Here is a 19,811-nt window from a genome sequence, read left to right on the forward strand (position 1 = left end):
TTTTAAAGACTTGTATGGAATTGAACACAGACCTCTGAACTGCCTCAAGAATACCTGGTCACAGGCCTAGAACCCGTTCCTTCTCCCCACTCTTGACTGTGCTTTTTCTTCATGTGTGTTCCAGGCAACAGTTAAAAATAGTACCTTAGGTTTCCTTATTTATTTATTTATTTATTTATTTTCTAAAATCTCTCCCTCATTCATCTCTGCCCCCTGGCTTCACCGACAAGGACCTCAAGAATTACTAGCATCAATAGGAAATTAAACCTCCCAAATACAGTTTAATTTCGAAAAATTAAAATTGTCCCAATATTTCCGAGTGCTTCAAGATGTCTTCAACATCCATGTGCACTCATAAATTAGTCTGTTGCTTGATGATACTGTCTCAGGTACTCCATAACCTACTCCTAAAGATTCCGTTGGTTGTGGCCACTGTCTGTGCAGCTTCCTGAGGGAGACTGAACATTGCAGTGGAAAAGGTCCATTATGGAATTGAAACTACCCATGCCCAAAGGGCTGCCTGTAGATGATCTTAATGCCTCCATGCTAGGATGGTTATGTGTAGAGAAAAGCCAGCATCTGATTTTATTATCATGATGTTGTAACTCTTATAATGAAAGAGTAACGTGAAAGGTGCCACCCACAGTGGGCAGGTCTTCCCACCTTAGTTCACGTAATCCAGATAACTCCCCAGAGACACGTCCAAAGATCCTTAGGTGAGTCTAGGCTAGTGGTTTTCCATCTTTCTAATGATGTGCCCATTTAATACAGTTCTTCATCTGGGGGTGACCACCAACAATAAAATTATTCTGTTGCTACCTCATACTGTAATTTTGCTACTGTTATGAATTATCGTATAAATATCTGATATGTGACCCACAAAGGTGGTCAGACCCACAGGTTGAGAATCACTGGTCTAGGTTTTTGTCAAGCTGACCATTAACTCTAATGATCTCATTCTCTGTGTCACCTCAATAGGGTTACCCCCAACCAATCTTGGCTTAGAAATCACATGACCTCTCATGAAAGGATTTCATTTCAGGATCTGTAAATCTCTAACTGGAAGCAGATGCCAGGCTCTCCCACATATTCCTAATATCTCTAATGATTGTCCAAACCAAACCCTTCTGATTTATTAAGTAGAAGCTCAATCAATGCAATCAAAGGTGCAGGGCTCATTTAGTTGCCCCCGTTGACACTGTAACCCTTACTTGTAGCATCCTTTAGACCTCTCTCACTCCTGGTTTACATCCTAACCTAGATTTCTCAGTCTAGATGTTTACGTCTTAGAGTCTAAGACTTAGAGAATGATGAATGAGCTTCTCAGATTGCCTTTTGCAGGAATTGTGCACGGGCCACCCAGACCCGAATAATCACACAGAAACTTTATTAATTACAGCACTGCTTGGCCTATTAGCTCAGGCTTCTTATTAAATAACTCTTACACTTTAAGTTAACTCATTTCCCGTTATCTGCATATTGGCATAAGGCTATGGCTTACTGGTAAGGTTCAGGCATGTCTTCTTCGGCAGCTACATGGCATCTCCCTGACTTCCTTTACTCTTCTCTATATTTTTTGTCCAGCCTGGTTTTATTCTGCCTTTCCATAGGCCAAAACCAGCTTTATTCATTAACCAATAAAAGCAACATATACACAGGACCTCCCCGTCCCACATTACCTTCCTCCTACACCAAGGCAGCTTTTTCTACTGTTACATTCTTTCCATAATTCTAGATTTAAAGTCATAGTTCTTCTGATTTATGGCCTATCCTCTTTCATTTGGAAATAACAGGTAGGACAATGTGCCTTATCATTTCTACATTAAATATACACGTTTTCCTCCAAAGATAATGTATGTGAAAATAATATGAAACCGTTTAGTTATTTTAAACCGATGCTCTTAACTAAACCTGTTCCAAATTTTCCCTTGACATATGCATCCATCTCTCTTAGTACATGAAGCTCAGTGTCATTTGCAATAGGAAGAAGTAACAGAGAAAACCAATGACAATATATTGGTAAATAAAAGGAGTCAGTAATAAAAGGCTGAAGACTATATGGTTGCTTTTGCTTCTGTAAATGTGTAGAAAAGGCAAGAGAAGAAAAATGAGACCAGTGATTTTCTTGGGCTTGGGGAATGGAATGGATTGGGGACGAAAGTTATAGGATGTGGGACTTCTTTCGGGGAGCTACAAAATGTCTTATAAATAGCATGGTTGTAAAAGTCTGTGTCTACACTAAAAGCTACTGAACTGTGCACACAAATGGGCAGATGCTATGGGGTGTGATTTGTGTCACTGTTAAAGACAACCATGATGTTCCAAAGGAAAACAAGCATTCAGAAGCTGTTGTTTTAACCTATGTAATCCCAGTTTCACTCTATAACTCTCTATAAATTACACAGTTTAATAATGTCTGCTCCCCGTCCACGACAAGGTTGTTGAATCATGTTTCACAGCATCATACTTATGTAAATTATTAGGCTGAGCGTGGGCTACCATCTCATATCTGAATTACTAATGTCACCCACTTGTTGGTAGCTGGTTTGTTTTGCATATGATGCAAGGAACATTTTTTCCTTTTATACATCTATTGCCTAACTCGGGAATGTAGGGAAACAGAACTCACTGTATTACATCGAACTTTTCATCTTAATATTTACAGTTTTCTTAATTGTCTCATGACCTTTCATTTATCACAGCAAACGTGATGTCAATCATAAAACAATTGTCATCTTCTATGCATTCTTTGCCTATTAATCTTTTAGTTGGATACTTCCTATTCTGGACTGAATGTTTGTGTCTCTTCAAAGTTCTTAGCTTGAAGCCCTAACTCCTGGTGTGATGGTACTGGGGGGCAGCACTTTTGGGAAGGACACAGGTACGGACAAAGTCCTCAAGGTGGGGTGTCAATGCCGGTATAAGAAGAGAAAGACCAGACAGAAATCTGGCCCCTCTCTCATTCCTCGGTCTCCTTCCTCTACTTCTTCCTGCTTAGGAAAGTGGCCATACACAAGCCAGCAAGAGCCTCACTGGAGAGTTCTCGATCCACTGGCCCCTTAACGTTGGACTTCCCAGGCTTGGGAAATGTGAGAATCACATCCCTTTGTTTAAGACATCTCACCACCACACCTTGCTATAGTAGATGCTCCAGCATGGTAACCTTAAAGTCCATGCCAGCACCCTGCTATCACTTCCCTCAAAAGTTCTTCACGTTTATCCACTCCATTGTTTCATGTCATCTTAGAAGATTGGCTTCACTTCTATTCATTTGTTTTGTTTCCTCACCTCTTTGCAAGCTTTTCAGAGGAGTGGCGCAATTTATGTCTTTCTTTACAACTTCATTTCAGCAAAACCCAAGTTGTTTCCACCAGCACAGAATCCTCCCTAATCCCCTCCAGCTCTCAGTCCTCCCTAATCCCCTCCATCACTGAATCCTCCCTAATCCCCTCCAGCACTCAATCCTCTCTAATCCCCTCCAACTCTTTTTTTAATTAATTTATTTAATTATTAAAGATTTCTGCTTCCTCCCCGCCACCGCCTCCCATTTCCCTCTCCCTCCCCCAATCAAGTTCCCCTCCCTCATCAGCCCGAAGAGCAATCAGGGTTTCCTGCCCTGTGGGAAGTCCAAGGACCTCCCACCTTCTTCCAGGTCTAGTAAGGTGAACATCCAAACTGCCTAGGCTCTCACAAAGCCCGTACGTGCAGAAGGATCAAAACCCATTGCCATTGTTCTTGACTTCTCAGCAGTCCTCATTGTCCATTATGTTCAGTGAGTCCGGTTTTATCCCATGCTTTTTCAGACCCAGTCCAGCTGGCCTTTGTGAGTTCCCGATAGATCATCCCCATTGTCTCAGTATGTGGGTGCAGCCCTTGTGGTGCATACAGAATCCCCTCCAACTCTTAATCCTCCCTAATCCCCTCCAGCACTCAATCCTCCCTAGTCCCTCTCCAGCACTCAGTCCTCCCTAAACCCTTCCATCACTCAGTCCTCGCTAATCCCCTCCAGCACTCAATCCTCCCTCATCCCTCTCCAGCTCTCAGTCCTCCCTAATGCCCTTCCAGCACTCAGTCCTTCCTAGCCTCCTCCAGCTCTCAATCCTCCCGAATTCCCCTCCAGCACTCAATCCTCCCTAATCCCTCTCCAGCACTCAGTCCTCCCTAGTCCTCCTCCAGCTTCCAGTCCTCCCTAATTCCCCTCCAGCACTCAGTCCTAATCCTCCTTGGATTGAGCTGCTGGCCCTGCACTTCATCTGAGCCTCAAGCTCACAGGATAGACAGCTAATTTACAGCTTCTAATGGCTAGCTCACACTGGGTTGACTGTTGGCTTCATTAACTCTGGAATTCCAGATGAACATTTAGTATGCCAGGAGATAGAGAGCTCGGTGACCCAGTGGCAAAAGTGTGTAGATTTTACTGTTTTATTTTGAGAAATCATAGAAAAGCTTGAGGCAGTTCTTACAATTGCATATCTCGTGCCCAGCAGGGTTGACCGTTTTCAAAAAATGGGAACCCGCAAGCCCTGCCATCTCCGAAGGATCCAACCGGCAGTTGTTGTCCCTGTGTCAGCTCAGACACCCCTTCAAACTCAAGACCAGCTTTCCAAATGATTTTTAGAAAATATGATTTTTAAACGGGAGCCAAAGAGCACTTTCTTAATTTTTACCCCATCAAGGAAGGTATTTACCTTGCTTCTGGCTCCGTCTTCTTCTTCTTTTTTTTTAATTAATTTATTTTTTTATTTTATTTTTTATTTTTTTTAAATTTTTTTATTGTTTATTTATTTATTTATTAAAGATTTCTGCCTTCTCCCCGCCACCACCTCCCATTTCCTTCTCCCTCCCCCATAAGTCCCCCTCCCTCATTATCCCTAAGAGTAATCAGGGTTCCCTGCCCTGTGGGAAGTCCAAGGACCACCCACCTCCATCCAGGTCTAGTAAGGTGAGCATCCAAACTGCCTAGGCTCCCACAAAGCCAGTACGTGCAGTAGGATCAAAAACCCATTGCCATTGTTCTTGAGTTCTCAGTAGTCCTCATTGTCCGTTATGTTCAGCAAGTCCGGTTTTATCCCATGCTTTTTCAGACCCAGGCCAGCTGGCCTTGGTGAGTTCCTGATAGAACATCCCCATTGTCTCAGTGTGTGGGGGCACAAGAGCAGGAGACAGAGCACGAGCAAGGAACTCTGGCTCCGTCTTCTAATCAGTCATTGTTTCCTCTATAATCAGCAGAGCAACTGACAGACCGAGCCCAGACCTTAAAACCTATGCCTGTCTCCTTACACGGGCAAAAAGCTTCCTAGGTCTAGGCCTGAGACTAGAAGGATGGACTGCAGAGTGTATCAACTAATCATTTACCGGCAAAGAAGCTGCAAAATGGAATAACATGCCCACGGGCACTGAAGTTTCCACACGGTCATAAACATGGTCACACAGCTTGGCTAGGAACTTACACGTGCCCTAAAGGCGACCCATTACCACAGAGCCAGCCTTGTTTGTGTGTCTTGTTGCTCTTGTCGGTTTAAAACACATTCTTTGATTCTTTGTCAAACGTCTTCTCCAGACTGGGAAGGAATTCCTCAAAATGCATTCCCTTATGAAAAGGAAGGTGAGCAATAGATTAGAGGGAGATCTGGAAGAAAGAAAGTGGCAGGGAGGATGTGGACATTTGTAGCCCCAAGACTCCCTCCACAATTCCCTCTTGGTTGCTTATGGTCCCCACCTCGGGTTTCCCAGCGCCCCACGCTCATTTCACTCCCTTTCCCACGGAGCTTCACACAAGCCGACACATTTTGCAAACCCGTGCTTGGCCGCAAGCGCCTGGCATGCTCAAATGCCCAGGCCTGCCTTTCTTTTCTTGCTGGCAACTTTGGCAACCGTCCCATCCGCACCCATAAGGGACAGGTACGCACTGATCCCGGCTGCGGATCTCAAGAGGTGGGGAATGGGAGCTGGGGGGCACCTGACTCTGGCCTGAGAGGGCTGCGAGCGCTGGGCACCTCGGGGGCACGCGCGGGAAGCGCCCGGGGCGGCGACCACGCGGGCACGCGGCCGTCGGAGGGGGCGCTGTCCGAGCGCACGTGCACGGGAGGGCGGGCGGGAGCGCGCTCTGGGAGTGGTCGCGGGGCGGGCAGGGGCGGGGCCGCGGCGGCGCGCGGACGCCGGGCTCGCGCGGGCTGTGAGCTGCAGCGGCTCGGCCACCGGCAGCAGCAGCAGCAGAGGCGGCGGCGGCAGCGGCAGAAGCGGCGGCTGCAGCGGCGAGAGGTGCGCGGATCGCGGAGTGTCGCCGGCCGGCGGGGACGGCCGCCCGGGGCGGCGGCGTGCAAGCTCGCAGACCTTGCCTCCAGCTTGCCGGAGCTGCGGACGTAGCGAGGCCGCCTCCGGGCCAGCCTCTCCCCGCGCTGCCAGCCGGCCCCGGCGCCGAGGGCGCGGCGACGCTCGGCCACCATGGGCTGCACACTGAGCGCCGAGGACAAGGCGGCTGTGGAGCGCAGCAAGATGATCGACCGCAACCTCCGGGAGGACGGCGAGAAGGCGGCGCGGGAGGTCAAGCTGCTGCTGCTGGGTGAGCGGGGCCGTGGGGACGGGGCCCGGGGCCGGGGGACGGTGGGGGAGCGAGCGCGGCATCCCAGCCCCTGCACAGCGCAGGCGGCTTCTCGGCCGCGGTGGTGACTGTCGCGCGACCCCACGGGCAACGCACAGCGTGGCTGGGCGGCCGGACGCGTGGGAACCCTATTTTGGAAGTTGAGCTCTGCCTTCCTAGATGAGGGATAATTCGGAACCTAAAAGCCGAGCACCCCCTCTCCGCGGACACCCCGCGGTGAGAGGTGTCTTGCCGCGTTGTAATTGCCCACGCCGGGGAAAGTGTCGTGTTGGGTGGCCTCGGGGCGCCTTTTGTGTGGCCTCTGTAGGGGGTCTCGGTTGTCTCGCCTGTCAACTTCACATGGCGACTCAGTGAGTAGAAAAGAACGCTGAGTAGATTTTCCTGCGTAAGAACAAGAGCTGCGCTGGATGCTGGATTTTGCCTGGGTGGGGGATGGAAACTACCAAAGTTGGCTTACGTTTGCTCGCATAGTAGGAGACGAAGATGCTTCGTGGTGCAAACAGCCCTGACAGGTGCGAGGGTTTCATCCTCCACGACAGGGTCGTCTCTCCGCTGCAGCGCTTGCTCCAGCGAGCCTTGACAGGTGCATCAGGCTTTTTTTATTATTATTATTTTTCATTCTTAACACTGTTTAGCTGAAAGCCGATGTGGAGGTCCTTCCAGTTTTTTTTTTTTTTTAAACCGGAGGTGGGAGAATAAATCGGATTTTGATTGAGCCATATATTAAGAAAGCATCCATAGGTTATGGCTTTCAGATTTGTGAGTCGGGGTTTCCTTTTGTTTGTTTTCCTTCCACGCTCTAGGTATTTAGGCAGATGACAGATTTCTTAGAATCTTCGTTTGCACTTCCAGCGATTGCTTGTCCTTTTTCTAACAGTTGTTATAAAAAGAGAAACATTATTGCCCGGATCTGCTTTTTATTAAGACCCTGTTTCATTGGTTTAACGACTGCAGGAAGATGGTGGTTATTTCGTTCTTTCCCCATTACTAGTAGGCTTAGAAGAAGCAAACTTGGCATGACTAAAAGTAATAACGATCTGAGTCATTTTGCAAGCAAACTGTGAAATAACTTTGCATTTTAAAGAGCTGGGTGGTATTTTTCACCCTCCACAGCCTCCCCCATAAATCTTTCTCTGTAAATAGGATTGTCCTGAGTTTTTTGTATTAAAAAGATACTGTGTGCTCATGGGGCCGGTGGGTTTTTAGAATACTGACCGAAGAAGGCACACGACTTGGTACTGAACCACGTAGAGGCCCATTGGGTGACTTACAATAATTATGACATAAAACGACTATAAAATTCTTTTCCTGTGGTTTCGGTGCACCTGCCGGGAATATCTTAATGGGTTGCAGTTCTCCGTCGGAGCTGCCTTCCACCATGTTGAAAGCAGTTGTAAAGGAGCTGCCCTTGGTGGCTTGTCTTTAGCTAGACAACTATGAAAGGGTTGGAGAGCAGAATTTTTGCTTCTGCAGGGTTCAGCGGGCACGGTATCCCCTTTTAGCACTGTTGACGTTTGGAATTTGATAATTCTTTGTCGGTTCTGGCTGTCCTGTGTGCTGTAGGATGTCAAGCAATGCTGTTGATCTCCACACATTACATGCTAATGGATGCCCCATGGTTGGCTCTAATCTCCTAGCATGTTGCCAAATGCCCCCTGGAGGCAGAAATGTAGCCTGCTGAAGGCTACATTTTTAATCTTTTAGATTAAGAATTAAATATGAAAAAAAAACAAGAAAAAAAGAATTAAATAGAATAATGGAGTTGAGTGTTCAACAGAGAACTAAAGTTGATCTCTAACCATCTATGGAGAGGCAATGAGACACGGACCAGAGTCCTGGTTTTCAGAAATTATGCTGTTCTTATTCCTCCAAACAAGTGTTTTAGAAAAATCCCAAAATGATGAGAAGCAAGCAAACAAAAGGCAAATGGGTTTCTTACATGTTGTTTCTAGCTTTGAGTTTTTGCTTTTCCCTACAACTGACTCTTTGGTCTAGAATTCCAGTGCATCGCTGTCTTCTTACTTCTACTGCCTTGTCTTCCCCTGCCCTATCCTTTGGCCAGAGTTCTGACACACTAGTGTGTGTGTGTGTGTGTGTGTGTGTGTATATATATATATATATATATATATATATATATATATATATATGCTGGTGTACTTACTTCACAAATGGCAGTTCTTGTAATACTTGAAACATTTTCCCCCAGATCAGAGTTTAGCAGTGAATTTTGACCATTGCTCCATGTTTGGATATTTAAGGCTGTGTGCAAGTAGTTGCGTGGTATCACCCATCTAACAAGTAGAAGTTGGTCCCTTGAGACTTGAACTGGTACCTAGGTAACCTGTAACCAATTGCACTTCGATTTTTAAGAGGACATCTTCATCTTCAGTTTTTTTTTTCAACCATTTACTTAAAAATACTTAAAGCATAAAAAAATTTAGAAGTCTATCTGTCTGGTTACGTTGTAGTTCTTCATGAAAGCATACGTTGTTCTAATCGTTTGAAGTGAGATTTAGAAATAATAAGTAATTATTTGGGTGCTGGGTGTCGAATATTCACTATTTATGTTATAGGTGTCTCATGATTCTTTAGGTACAGTGAATTAGGCTGAAGCAAATGGAGAGGACCTCATCTGGTCTACTGACCTGAAAGAATTTGGATTGATGTTTCTTTACTCAATTCTTTCACTTTAGTTTTCAGCATTTAGTAATTGAATAAGCTAAGAGGTTTACATGAATGGGTGTGTGCTTAGCTTTCTTCCCACTATGCATGGATAATTGTTTCAGAGGAAAGTGCCTTTTTTGTTACATCTTTGGGATTCTGGAATTCGTAATTTTAAGGGGAATATGAGTATAACTATGATATATTTTAGTTAGACTATGTTGTACTCCTGGTATTTATTAAATTAAATTTGGTGATCATTTTTCTAAGATAACAGGCGCTATATTAAGGAAGTTCAATTTTCCTGAATCAATTGTTCAGTTGCAATGCGTTGAGTTCATTTTTGTCTATCACACCAGTCCTCTTCTTCTCTGAACACACTTTTACAAACAAACAAGCAAATCAAAACCCACAGCTCCACCCCCTCCTTTAGTATAGCTAAAATTACAGGCCTGGGGGAAATTGGGCGAGAAATCTGGAGGTGATGGACTCCTTACCATTGCCCCCCATCATCAGTCTTCTGTTACCTTTAGACTCACACAGTGTCTTCCCTAGCTGAGAGATTCTGGCTTAGTCAGACTTTTAATCTTGCATTGCTTTAGCTATTTCCTAACAGTTGGCCCAGAACCTTAGTTATCAAAAAAGTCTGTTTCCTTGGACAAATGGACCTGCCGTTTTCAACTGGGTTGTGTGCCTCTCTGTCTCTGGTCTATTTGTACTAGCAAGTATTCTAAGGGAAGCCACTGGTTGTGTGATTGTGTGTTTTGGATATGTTGAGTTTTTCTTCAATCGTTCTCTACAGACCACCTCCCACTCCCTAACCACAGGCCTCTTTGCGTCACAGAGCCTTTTCCCTAAAGAGTTTTCTGCCCCTTCCTTCCTACCTTTCCCTATGGCCCTTCTATGCTGTCTACTCCATCTGGGACCTTCCTTGCCTTCTCCATTGCTTGCAGGATAAACTTTTGTTTTAGACCCGAGTCACAGAAGAGTTAACACAGGTCAAGCATATTTGAGGTTGATGTTGACTGTTTAGTCTTTCGCCCCGGTCCAAGTACCGTGACCACAGTAGGTGGCAAAGTCCTTATGTTTTCCTTGTGTTCTGCACTTTCTTTACTGTCCCTTTACTCTGTCGTGTGTAAATGTGTGCTAAATCATGTGGAGTTATGCTGGGATGTATTCTTCATCAAGTTCCAGTATCTGCAGCCCGTGTTAAGGATAAAGGACTACCGAAAATATGAAATGGCCGAAGTAAATGGATGGGATCCAAAAGCAAGTGTGATGCTGTAACATTTAATTCTCCACACTTGCCATATTGTTTGATAAATCTAATAAACGCTAGAAAGTGACATTGGCAGTTTATTGCAGCAGAGTCTGGTGCTCCAGTTGCCCTGGTGACCTAGGTGCATTCATTATTATTTTTTATTTTTTGGTGGAAGTAGATCTCCGTCAGTGTTTCTTTGAGCTCCTTTCATTTAGAGCCTGAGACTTGTGAAATGTATCAAGAGCAGTAACTATTGAGGTCTATGTTACAGGATTTAGTGACTGACTTAGGAAATAGAATTTTGTAAAGATTTTAGTAAAGCCTGAAAGCATTGATTGCAAGATTTTAAGCAAGAACTTGAGGACCCAGCCAGAATCTGAAATTTTATTTTGTTGTTTGTTCTCTTTTCCTGGGAACATTTAAGATCAACACACTCATGTGAGAGGAATGGAGTGTACTGGTCACATTCTTCGGTCACGCGTTCCTTGGCATGATTTACTGAGTCTGTGATTCCACAGGGTAAGGTCCTAGTGAGGTTCAGATCCCAGATGGTGCTGGACCCTAGGAAGTAAGATTAAGAGAACATCCATCCTCCCCACCTCTCCTACCCAAGGCAGGATTTCTCTGTAGCTTTGGAGTCTGTCCTGGAACTGGCTCTGTAGACCAGGCTGGCCTCAAACTCATAGAGATCCATTTGCCTCTGCCTCATGAGTACTAAGATTCAAGGTGTGCGCTATCACCACCCGGCTGATAGTTAGAAATCTTTTTTTTTTTTTTTTTTTTTTTTTTTGGATTTTCGAGACAGGGTTTCTCCATAGCTTTTTGGTTCCTGTCCTGGAACTAGCTCTTGTAGACCAGGCTGGCCTCGAACTCACAGAGATCCGCCTGTCTCTGCCTCCCGAGTGCTGGGATTAAAGGCGTGCGCCATCACCGCCCGGCGATAGTTAGAAATCTTAACACAAGTAGGAGGAAATAATTTTAAACTAAATGTTTATTAGTTTATATTAAATGGCTGCCTAGATTTACTATGGGGTCCTGCAGGACCGAATTTCCAAATGTTTTTCCACTAGTTTAAGAAGAATGAAGGCAAGATGTTTCTTCTGGTGGTTCTGGAAACTGCTTTGTTTCCTCACTTTCCTTACCCAATCTAGGGGCAGCCACGTGTTTTCATTGGCTTGGAAAAGTCCTCTACATCTTTAGAGCCCACAGGGACCAGTGGGGGTTCCCCCCAGTTCTTTTTCACTTATTACAATCTTATGATTATATCAAACTCACTTTCAGATTCCAGGCTAACAGACCCACCTTGGGATTTACAGTGATACCTGCAGCATTTATTTTACCAGATAAGGCAGCCTTCACAGGTTCTGAGGCTGGGGATTGGCGCTCACTGAAACTGCCACAGCCAAGTGTGTAGCTCCCAATGATTCAAGTCTATTCTGCATAGTAAATGTCTGCAGGGCCTCTGACCTTCACAGCACCCGTGGAAATGCCTAAGCTTCTGATTCTGTGTGGGTGAGAGTCTGTGCACTGATTAAACAGACGAACAAGTTGTCAGCTCCAGAATGTAACGACGCAACAAGAAGAGGCCATGAGATCTAGACACTACCCCACCACACCAATTTAAAATGGAGTCCATAAGGAGCAGGAGAAAAGAGTCCTTGTCTATCACTCCCAAGTGCCGTCAGATCTCCAGTCCATGAAGATCTGCCAAGGGTCTGGACCATGAGATGCTGCGCTCTGCCCTGTGGTCTTCTCTCCTTAAGGGATGGGCGCACACATCTGCAGCTGGTAGTGATGTCATTCCGTTTCTTGTTCAAAAAGTTTGGATGGTCTTATAGCATTATTTCATTTTCTTCACAACATACATGTGAGAAGTATGTTTTTCATTTGATCATACTCAGCCAGGAGGAAAAAGCTAACCCAAACAGAATACACCTACACTACCATAATATCTGTCTGTTACTATTATTATAATATGTAAAAACACAAAGTCTTTTCATTTGAATGTTCAAGTTGGCTTCTCACAGGAGTCTCTAACTCTGTATAATAAACATTGTCTTTGCTCTTGTACCTAACCAAATGGCCTTCATTTCCATGCTGTTCTTGCTGCCTTCACCTTTCCTGTGTGTCCCAACGGGTGTGCATGAGAACTTGAAAGCGATCATGCTTCTGTCTTTCTTCTGAGCCCTCGCTCGGAGAGAACTCAGGGTCCTGTGCATCCTGAGCACGCCAGGGCAATGTGACTGTATCCTGCCAGATGTGCAGCAGCTGCCTCTATCAGGCACCTCCCCTGGAAACTTATGTACAATACTATGAAGGTAGCTTTTCTCCCTCCCTCTCCTCGTTGGTGAGGTTTTTCTTGATCATCGAGTCTAAATTAATCTTTCTTCCTGATTGCACCATACTGAAATCGCAGACTTAAAAGAAAAATTGTCGGTTGCCCTGTTCTGTGGGATTGGCTCTCAGAGAATGAATCCCGTGGGACTCGTTTACCACCTGATGGGGTGGCCTGTAGCACCCTTCTCTTCATTGCTGGTGAAGTGACTACATATGTGAGTCAACATTAAGACTGACTAGTAGGGTTTATGTGGAAAGAATTGACACATTTGTGTTGTATCTGGGGGTGATTTGAATAAACTTTTACCCAGTGTATTAGCATATCCCCATTTGTCATATGTGTGTATATATCTAATCTATAGATAGATAGATATATAGATAGATAGATCTATATCAAGATAGATCGATCGATCGATCGATCGATAGATAGAGATAGATAGACAGATAGTTTGGACAGGATTGTTACATGCCTTCTTCACTTTTGATTCTGTAAAATTGGATGCAGTCACAAAAGGAGTCATGAACTATTACAGCTGTGTGTCACCTAGGATAATATGATCCCCAACAGGGTGTGCTGAGAACTCACCCACAATGTCTTCTTGAGTTGCTTGTCCTCAAGTGGTAGGAATTATTATTGGTGGCATTTATAAAGTATGCCCTATGCTTTTGTTATTAGTCTTAGGCTTACCAATCATATTTAGAGAAATAACATATTTATATTAAAAAAAAAGTCAAAATTCCCATAGGCAGAAGGGGGAGACTGAGAATAGAATTAACAGTAGGGAATGCACTTTAGTTTGGGGCCTTTTAGTGCACAGAATGCTTGTGCCTATAAATTCATCAATCTCTGTCATCTTTTTCTGGCATATTTGAGCCTAACTGGCTGTGAGCTCTGTGTGGCCCAGCATCCCAGTGGGTCCTTTGCTATGTAGAAATAGTTTCTATCCTCTTAGGTTAATTGAGCTTTGTAAAGGTGTCACCAGAATGAAGGCCAGGTGAATGAGAACTCTCCGGGCAATTGTTTTGCTTAAGGCCTTAAGTAGTTCACATTCTTTAAGCTTCCATTTTCCAAATTGTAAATGCTGAATAATAAATATATCTGGCTCATGGGGCTAGGGATAGAATAAGTTAATGTACTGAAGTTCTCAGAAAACAGCACATGAGTTCTTTTTTTTTCTTTTTTCTTTTTTTGTCTATAATCCAATTTTTATTTATTTATTTTTATATTATTTAATTTTCTTTTTTTTAAACATTTTTTTTTTACATACCAATCCCAGTTCCCTCTCCCTTTCCTTCTCCTGCACCCCCACCTTTCCGCCACCCCATTCCCCATCCATTCTTCAGAGAGAGTCAGGTCTTCTCATGGGGAGTCAACAAAGACTGAGCAGGACCAAGACCCTCCTCACTGTAACTAGGCTGAGCAAGGTGTCCCTCCATAGGGAATGGGCTCCAAAGAACCAGTTCATGCACTCGGGATAAATACGGGTTCCAGGGGCAGTTGGTCCACAAAGGACCCAAGCCATACACACACAACTGTTACACACCATGAGGTCTAGTTGGGTCATATGCCAACTGTCACCCAGAGTCAGTGAGCTCCCACTAGCCTGGGTCAGCTGTTTCTGAGGGTTTATCCATCACCTAAGAGAGACATGTATGGATCCCCCTGGAAAGCGGACATAGACAAGATCTCCTGAGTAAAGTGGGAATGGGGGATGGGGTGAAGGGGACAAAGAGTGGGCAGAGGAGAAGGGCAGGGGGAGGTGAACATGAGGCCAAGTTGGGTGAAGGACACAGAGGGAGATCAAGAAAAGAGATATCTTGAAAGAGGGAGCCATTTTGGGGTTAACAAGAAACCCAGTACTAGGGAAATTCCCAGGAATCCACAAGGATGACCCTAGCTAAGAATCTAAGCAACAATGGAGAGGGTGCCTGAACTGCCCTTCCCCTGTAATCAGATTGATGACTGCCTTAATTGTCACCATAGAACTTTCATCCTGTAACTGATGGAAGCATATGCAGTGATCCACAGCTAAGCACGGGGCCGAGCTCCTGGGGTCCAGTCATAGAGAGGGAGGAGCAATAATATGAGCGAAGGGGACGCATGAGTTCTTCATAGACAGAAATGGTTATAGACACTAGTTTCAGCCCGCCTTATGAGTTCAGCCATTTCTTGTATTAAACAATCGTTTTGTTGCTTTTTTTTTTTTTTGCAAAGATGTGTGCATAGCAAAGACTTTTGGAGGTAAAAATCAATTTCAATTACTGTATTCTGCTCCTACCACAGATTCCTCATGGATTCAGGTTCCTTTACTGATGCTACACCAGGGAAATGTTTGTACATTGTTTAGAATTCTGAAGTCAGAAGACTTTTAAAATGATTTTACAGTATTTCTCTTCCATGGTATTACTCACTAATAAAATAAATGCTGTGGTTTTCTTACATATTTTCATTTTATATTTCTCTTTATTTTTTTTTGAAATAAAACAAACCTGTAAGACTACATTCTGAAACATCATTTGGACAGATTCAAAAGAATGTGCTTTTCCCTGGGGAAGTTGATTATATTCAAGAACATTTTAAATAATTCCAAAAGTTACCATATTTTTGATTCTCAAGATTTTTCTTAAAAAATAAAACTCTAGACCTACCCTAAATTTACTTTTTGGGAGAGGAGATGCATCTCTTGAAAAGTTATAGTAGGCTTTATTTTAAATTATGAGTTATTAAACTTGTTAGTGTTCGAGACAGGGTTTCTTGTAACTTTGGAACCTGTCCTGGAACTTGCTCTATAGACCAGGTTGGCCTCAAACTCACAGAGGTCTGCCTGCCTCTGCCTCCCAAGTGTTGGGATTAAAGGCTTATGTCACTGCTGCCCCGCTTCTTTTTTTTTTTTTTTTTTTTTAATCTTTAATTATTAAGACTATGTGTATGGGATGTCTGTTTTCATGTGTCTGTGTACCACATGTGTTCCTGGTGCCCTTAGATCCCCTGGGATTGGAGTTGCAGATGTTTGTGAGCCAACATGTGGGTGCTGGGAATTGAACGTGGGTCCATTGGAAGATCCACTGCTCTTAACCACTGGGTCATCTCTCCAGCCCTGTGTTGGTGCCTTTTGACAAACAGTAAAAAGAGTCCCTTAAGGTTCAGTCAGGAGTTATAAAGAATGCTTCCTGCTTGCATGGCCCTCCTAAGCTAGGGTCCTGAGCTTTTATTTTCAGAATTTATTTACCTAATCTTTGTTGTAATTCTTCTTGGAAAGCTGCCTTTTATTTGAGAGTCTAATACACACCAGTTCTCTGCTTCACCGTGTTTTGCAGGCACGGGTCAGATAAGTAAAGCGGCAGTGAAATTATCACAGTAGAGTGGGGTCCAGAGAAAACTCTTCTTTGACTTAGTAGTCCCGGTGTTAATCCAATTTTAAGAATTAAAATTCATTTTTATATGTTATAAACATAACTAGCGGCCTGACTTTGCACAGGTCTTTGCAGTCACTTGGAGCAATTGTATCATGACTGGTTGGTAAATTTGCTCTGTGGATGGGAGACTGTACTCTGCTTCTGACCCTCATTGATCCTCACTTGCACCAACGGCTGGACCTCTCGTCGCCATGGTTTCTGGTGTCCTCACACTCCTGTGTCCTGTTCCTTAGTCAAGTTCAACTCATGCTGGCATTAAAGTAATATGAGACAAAGAAAGCCATTCATGTATCTCTTAATAATTTTAAATCTTTTAAATAATGCTAGATTATTATTATAAATCATAATTTAGTCACATTAAAGATTGATTTCTTTTTTTACCTTTTGGTGGTACTGCACGTTGAACTGAAGTGCTCATGAATGTTAAGCAAGGTTCTGCACCCTGTATAGACATTTTTCTCACTCTTTTTTTATTGGGTTGGGGTCTCCAATAGCCCAGGTTGGCCTTGAGCTCACTGTATATTGCAGATGGGCTTTTAACTCGCCACCTTCCTATTTCAGCCTCCCTAAAATTAGCTGGTAGTAGAGGCATGTACCACCATATCTCCCTACATTATGTTTTTTTTTTTAATGAAGTGACTTTAAATTAAAGACTTTTTCACAGATTTAGAAGTCTTGCGGAAAATAAAAGACATTCATGTTACTGCACCTATCAGTGTTTTTGTTTTTGTTTTTTTTTTAAAAAAAAGAGAATGTGTCTTGTGTTTTTTCTCACCTCTTGAATGAAATACATTATATTTCAGTTGGACTTTTCCATATCTCTCTGTGCTGCTTCCAAATCCTCATTTAATTAGCTCTTTGACAAGCTATCCTGCTTTTTTAAAATTAATTATATTAGTGCTGACCTTTTAATGGTGCCGTTGTCATTTCTAAGCCATTTTCTGGAAACCAGTTATAAACTCTTAAGTTTGCTTATTTGTCTCTTTTATTTTCCAGAGTTTTAATTGGTGTCCACTGTGCGTAGTTTGAAAAGTTGCGTGGTCTGCTGTTCAAAGTGTCTTGATGCCATCCCACCGTAGAGTGTGTTCCCCATGAGTGCACATGGGGCAATGTGTGAGTTTTGTGAATACTGGTGATGGAGGAGTTACTTTCATTTAATAAAGAAACTGCCTTGGCCCATTTATAGGCCAGCCCTTAGGTGGGTGGAGTAAACAGACAGAATGCTGGGAGAAAGAAGCCGAGTCAAGGAGTCGCCATGATTCTCCCACTCCAGACAGACGCAGGTTAAGATCTGCCCTGGTAAGCCAGCTCGTGGTGCTACACAGAATATTAGAAATGGGTTAGATCAATATGTAAGAGCTAGCCAATAAGAGGCTGGAACTAATGGGCCAGGCAGTGTTTAAAAGAATACAGTTTCCGTGTAATTATTTTGGGGCATAAGCTAAGCCATGCGGGCGGCCGGGTGCCGGGGACACAGCCCTGCCGCTCATTATTACAACATACTGGCAGGGTCCCACACCCCCTGGGTCCCATGCAATGCAAGGCGAGGGTAGGCTTTTCTGAGTTTCCCAACACCATATGTCCAAGGTAGCATTTCTCATCCTTTGTTTAGACACTTCCCCTCCCCCACTTTTTTTCCTTCCATAGTTGATGGTACCATCAGTTCTTGATATGCGAAAATGTGGAAGTTTCTGGTACTATCCTGGGGATCCTTACTGAATTTCATGTTGAGATTCCACCAACAGCAGCTAGTACCCTAAGATAGTTTTTATCTTTTGGCAAACCCCGTTGAATCGTCACTGCACCTGTTAGTCCAGTTTCTTGTTTCTGTTTCGGCTGGCTTATCCTTTCTTTCTGCCTTGACTGACTGTCTTCTGGATGCTGTGTTCCTCCCCAGTTACCGTTTGCCTCAGGCATCCTGTTGCTGCAAGGTCTGTGTGGGGATCCAAGCTCTGAACTGTCTAGAGTGCTCTGCGTTTTCTGGTCAGTTCAAGCCTCCAGAGAATCATGCACTGTGTTCATTGCTCACAGGTCTGTGAGGCTGGAAGCTCCAAGTTCAGCTTTTCCTAGCCATTCTTCCCCACCAAACTGCATGGAACCTCTTCCTGGGCTGCCAGTTACCCCAAGAACTTTGGTCCAGAGGAGAAACGAAGAGAGGTCCGACTCTGCCTGGCTTGTCCCCATCTGCCTCCTCCCTTTGCTACTGATTACCTCCCAAGCTTGTAGCCTTTGCCAAGAGGGTGGCTTGGGAAAGTAGGCCACTTGGATATTCTTCAATCTCCATCTGGATGACACTCATGCCTGCTTCTTTCCCCATTATTCTTCTAAGTACAAAAAAATAGAAAATAAAAAAAAAAAAAACACCAGCAGACCAGCATATTTCTAAACATTACAAACATCATCCTCTTTTAAAATTTATATATACATTGTGTGTGTGTGTGTGGTGTGTGTGTCTGGTAGTATGTGCGTAGGAACGTAGGTTTCAATGGATCCCTTTGGGACTGGAGTTAAGGTTGTTGTTGGAGAGTTAATGTGGATTCTGGGAACAGAACTCAGTTTCCCCTTGACAGAACCCTCTCTCCAGCCTTTGAAGATTATGTTCTCGGTTGCCTGCTCTGAAGTTAGGTTTTTCTCTTTATTTTTTTTTTTTTAACAATCTTTTTCTCCTGAAATTCTTCCCCTTAGCCACCTCTGCTATATCAAGAACGCCAGCTCGATGTTTCTAGGACTGCTTTTCAGACTGCGGCTCAGGAGGTGTGGCATTCAGTCCGAGAGTTTCCTCAAACTCCCAGGCGGTCTGGGTGCTGCAGGCCCACAGCCAGTCCACGTTGTGAAGTGTGCAACCCTCGAGAAAATGGTTGCCACATTTCTCCTCCTCATAAGTCTCTTCATGCTTGGTCTTCTCTCTCTCTCTCTCTCTCTCTCTCTCTCTCTCTCTCTCTCTCTCTCTCTCTCTCTGCCGCATTCGTGAAACTTCATGTAATCTTTATCAACTGGGTTTAACGTGTATAGCATGAATCCTTATGGTTTTTTTTTACATTCACATATGCACACATGCATATTTGTCAATATCTCTCATGCTTAAATATTGTTGTTACTCTATAAATTTCTGATATAAATCTGAAGACTAATTTGAGTAGGCCATTTTGAGGGAAAATAGTTTCCTACATGAAAACATGCACTTTCTGAAGACTGACCCAAAATTATAATTAGTGACAATCAATCTTCTATTTCTGTGTGTGGAAGAGCTTTCAAGTAAAGTCCCTTTGATGATAAGATCATTCAGGTCTGGCTGGAAGTGCCCCCATAATGTTTTTATGGCTGTTTTCTTCTGTTGATGTTGGTGATGAAATACCTTTGTTGATCGTAAATATAGGGCAGTTGCTCTTTGGTTGAATTCTGTGTCCTCCCATGGTTCTTGCTAAAATCTGGATTCCCCGTGTAATGCTAAGCATGGAGCCTATCGGAGGTACCAATGGCTGGAGTTCAGCAGGGGCATCAGACCTTCATCACAGGGTGGAAGCAGATAGTGGT

The 19,811-nt window shown here is 43.9% G+C and overlaps 1 protein-coding gene across 1 annotated transcript in view; it reads left to right on the forward strand.

Moving 5' to 3' along the window:
- Nucleotides 1-6,152: 6,152 nt before the first annotated feature.
- Gnai1 (G protein subunit alpha i1) overlaps nt 6,153-19,811 on the forward strand; it is an 83,474-nt gene continuing 69,815 nt past the window's right edge. Inside the window, exon 1 of the mRNA XM_057758641.1 lies at nt 6,153-6,562. Within this exon, the coding sequence (XP_057614624.1) occupies nt 6,445-6,562 (118 nt within the window). The 5' untranslated portion in view covers nt 6,153-6,444. The remainder of the gene's footprint in view (nt 6,563-19,811) is intronic.

Source organism: Chionomys nivalis, chromosome 26 (assembly GCF_950005125.1).
Source record: "Chionomys nivalis chromosome 26, mChiNiv1.1, whole genome shotgun sequence".
Classification (NCBI taxonomy): Eukaryota; Metazoa; Chordata; class Mammalia; order Rodentia; family Cricetidae; genus Chionomys; species Chionomys nivalis.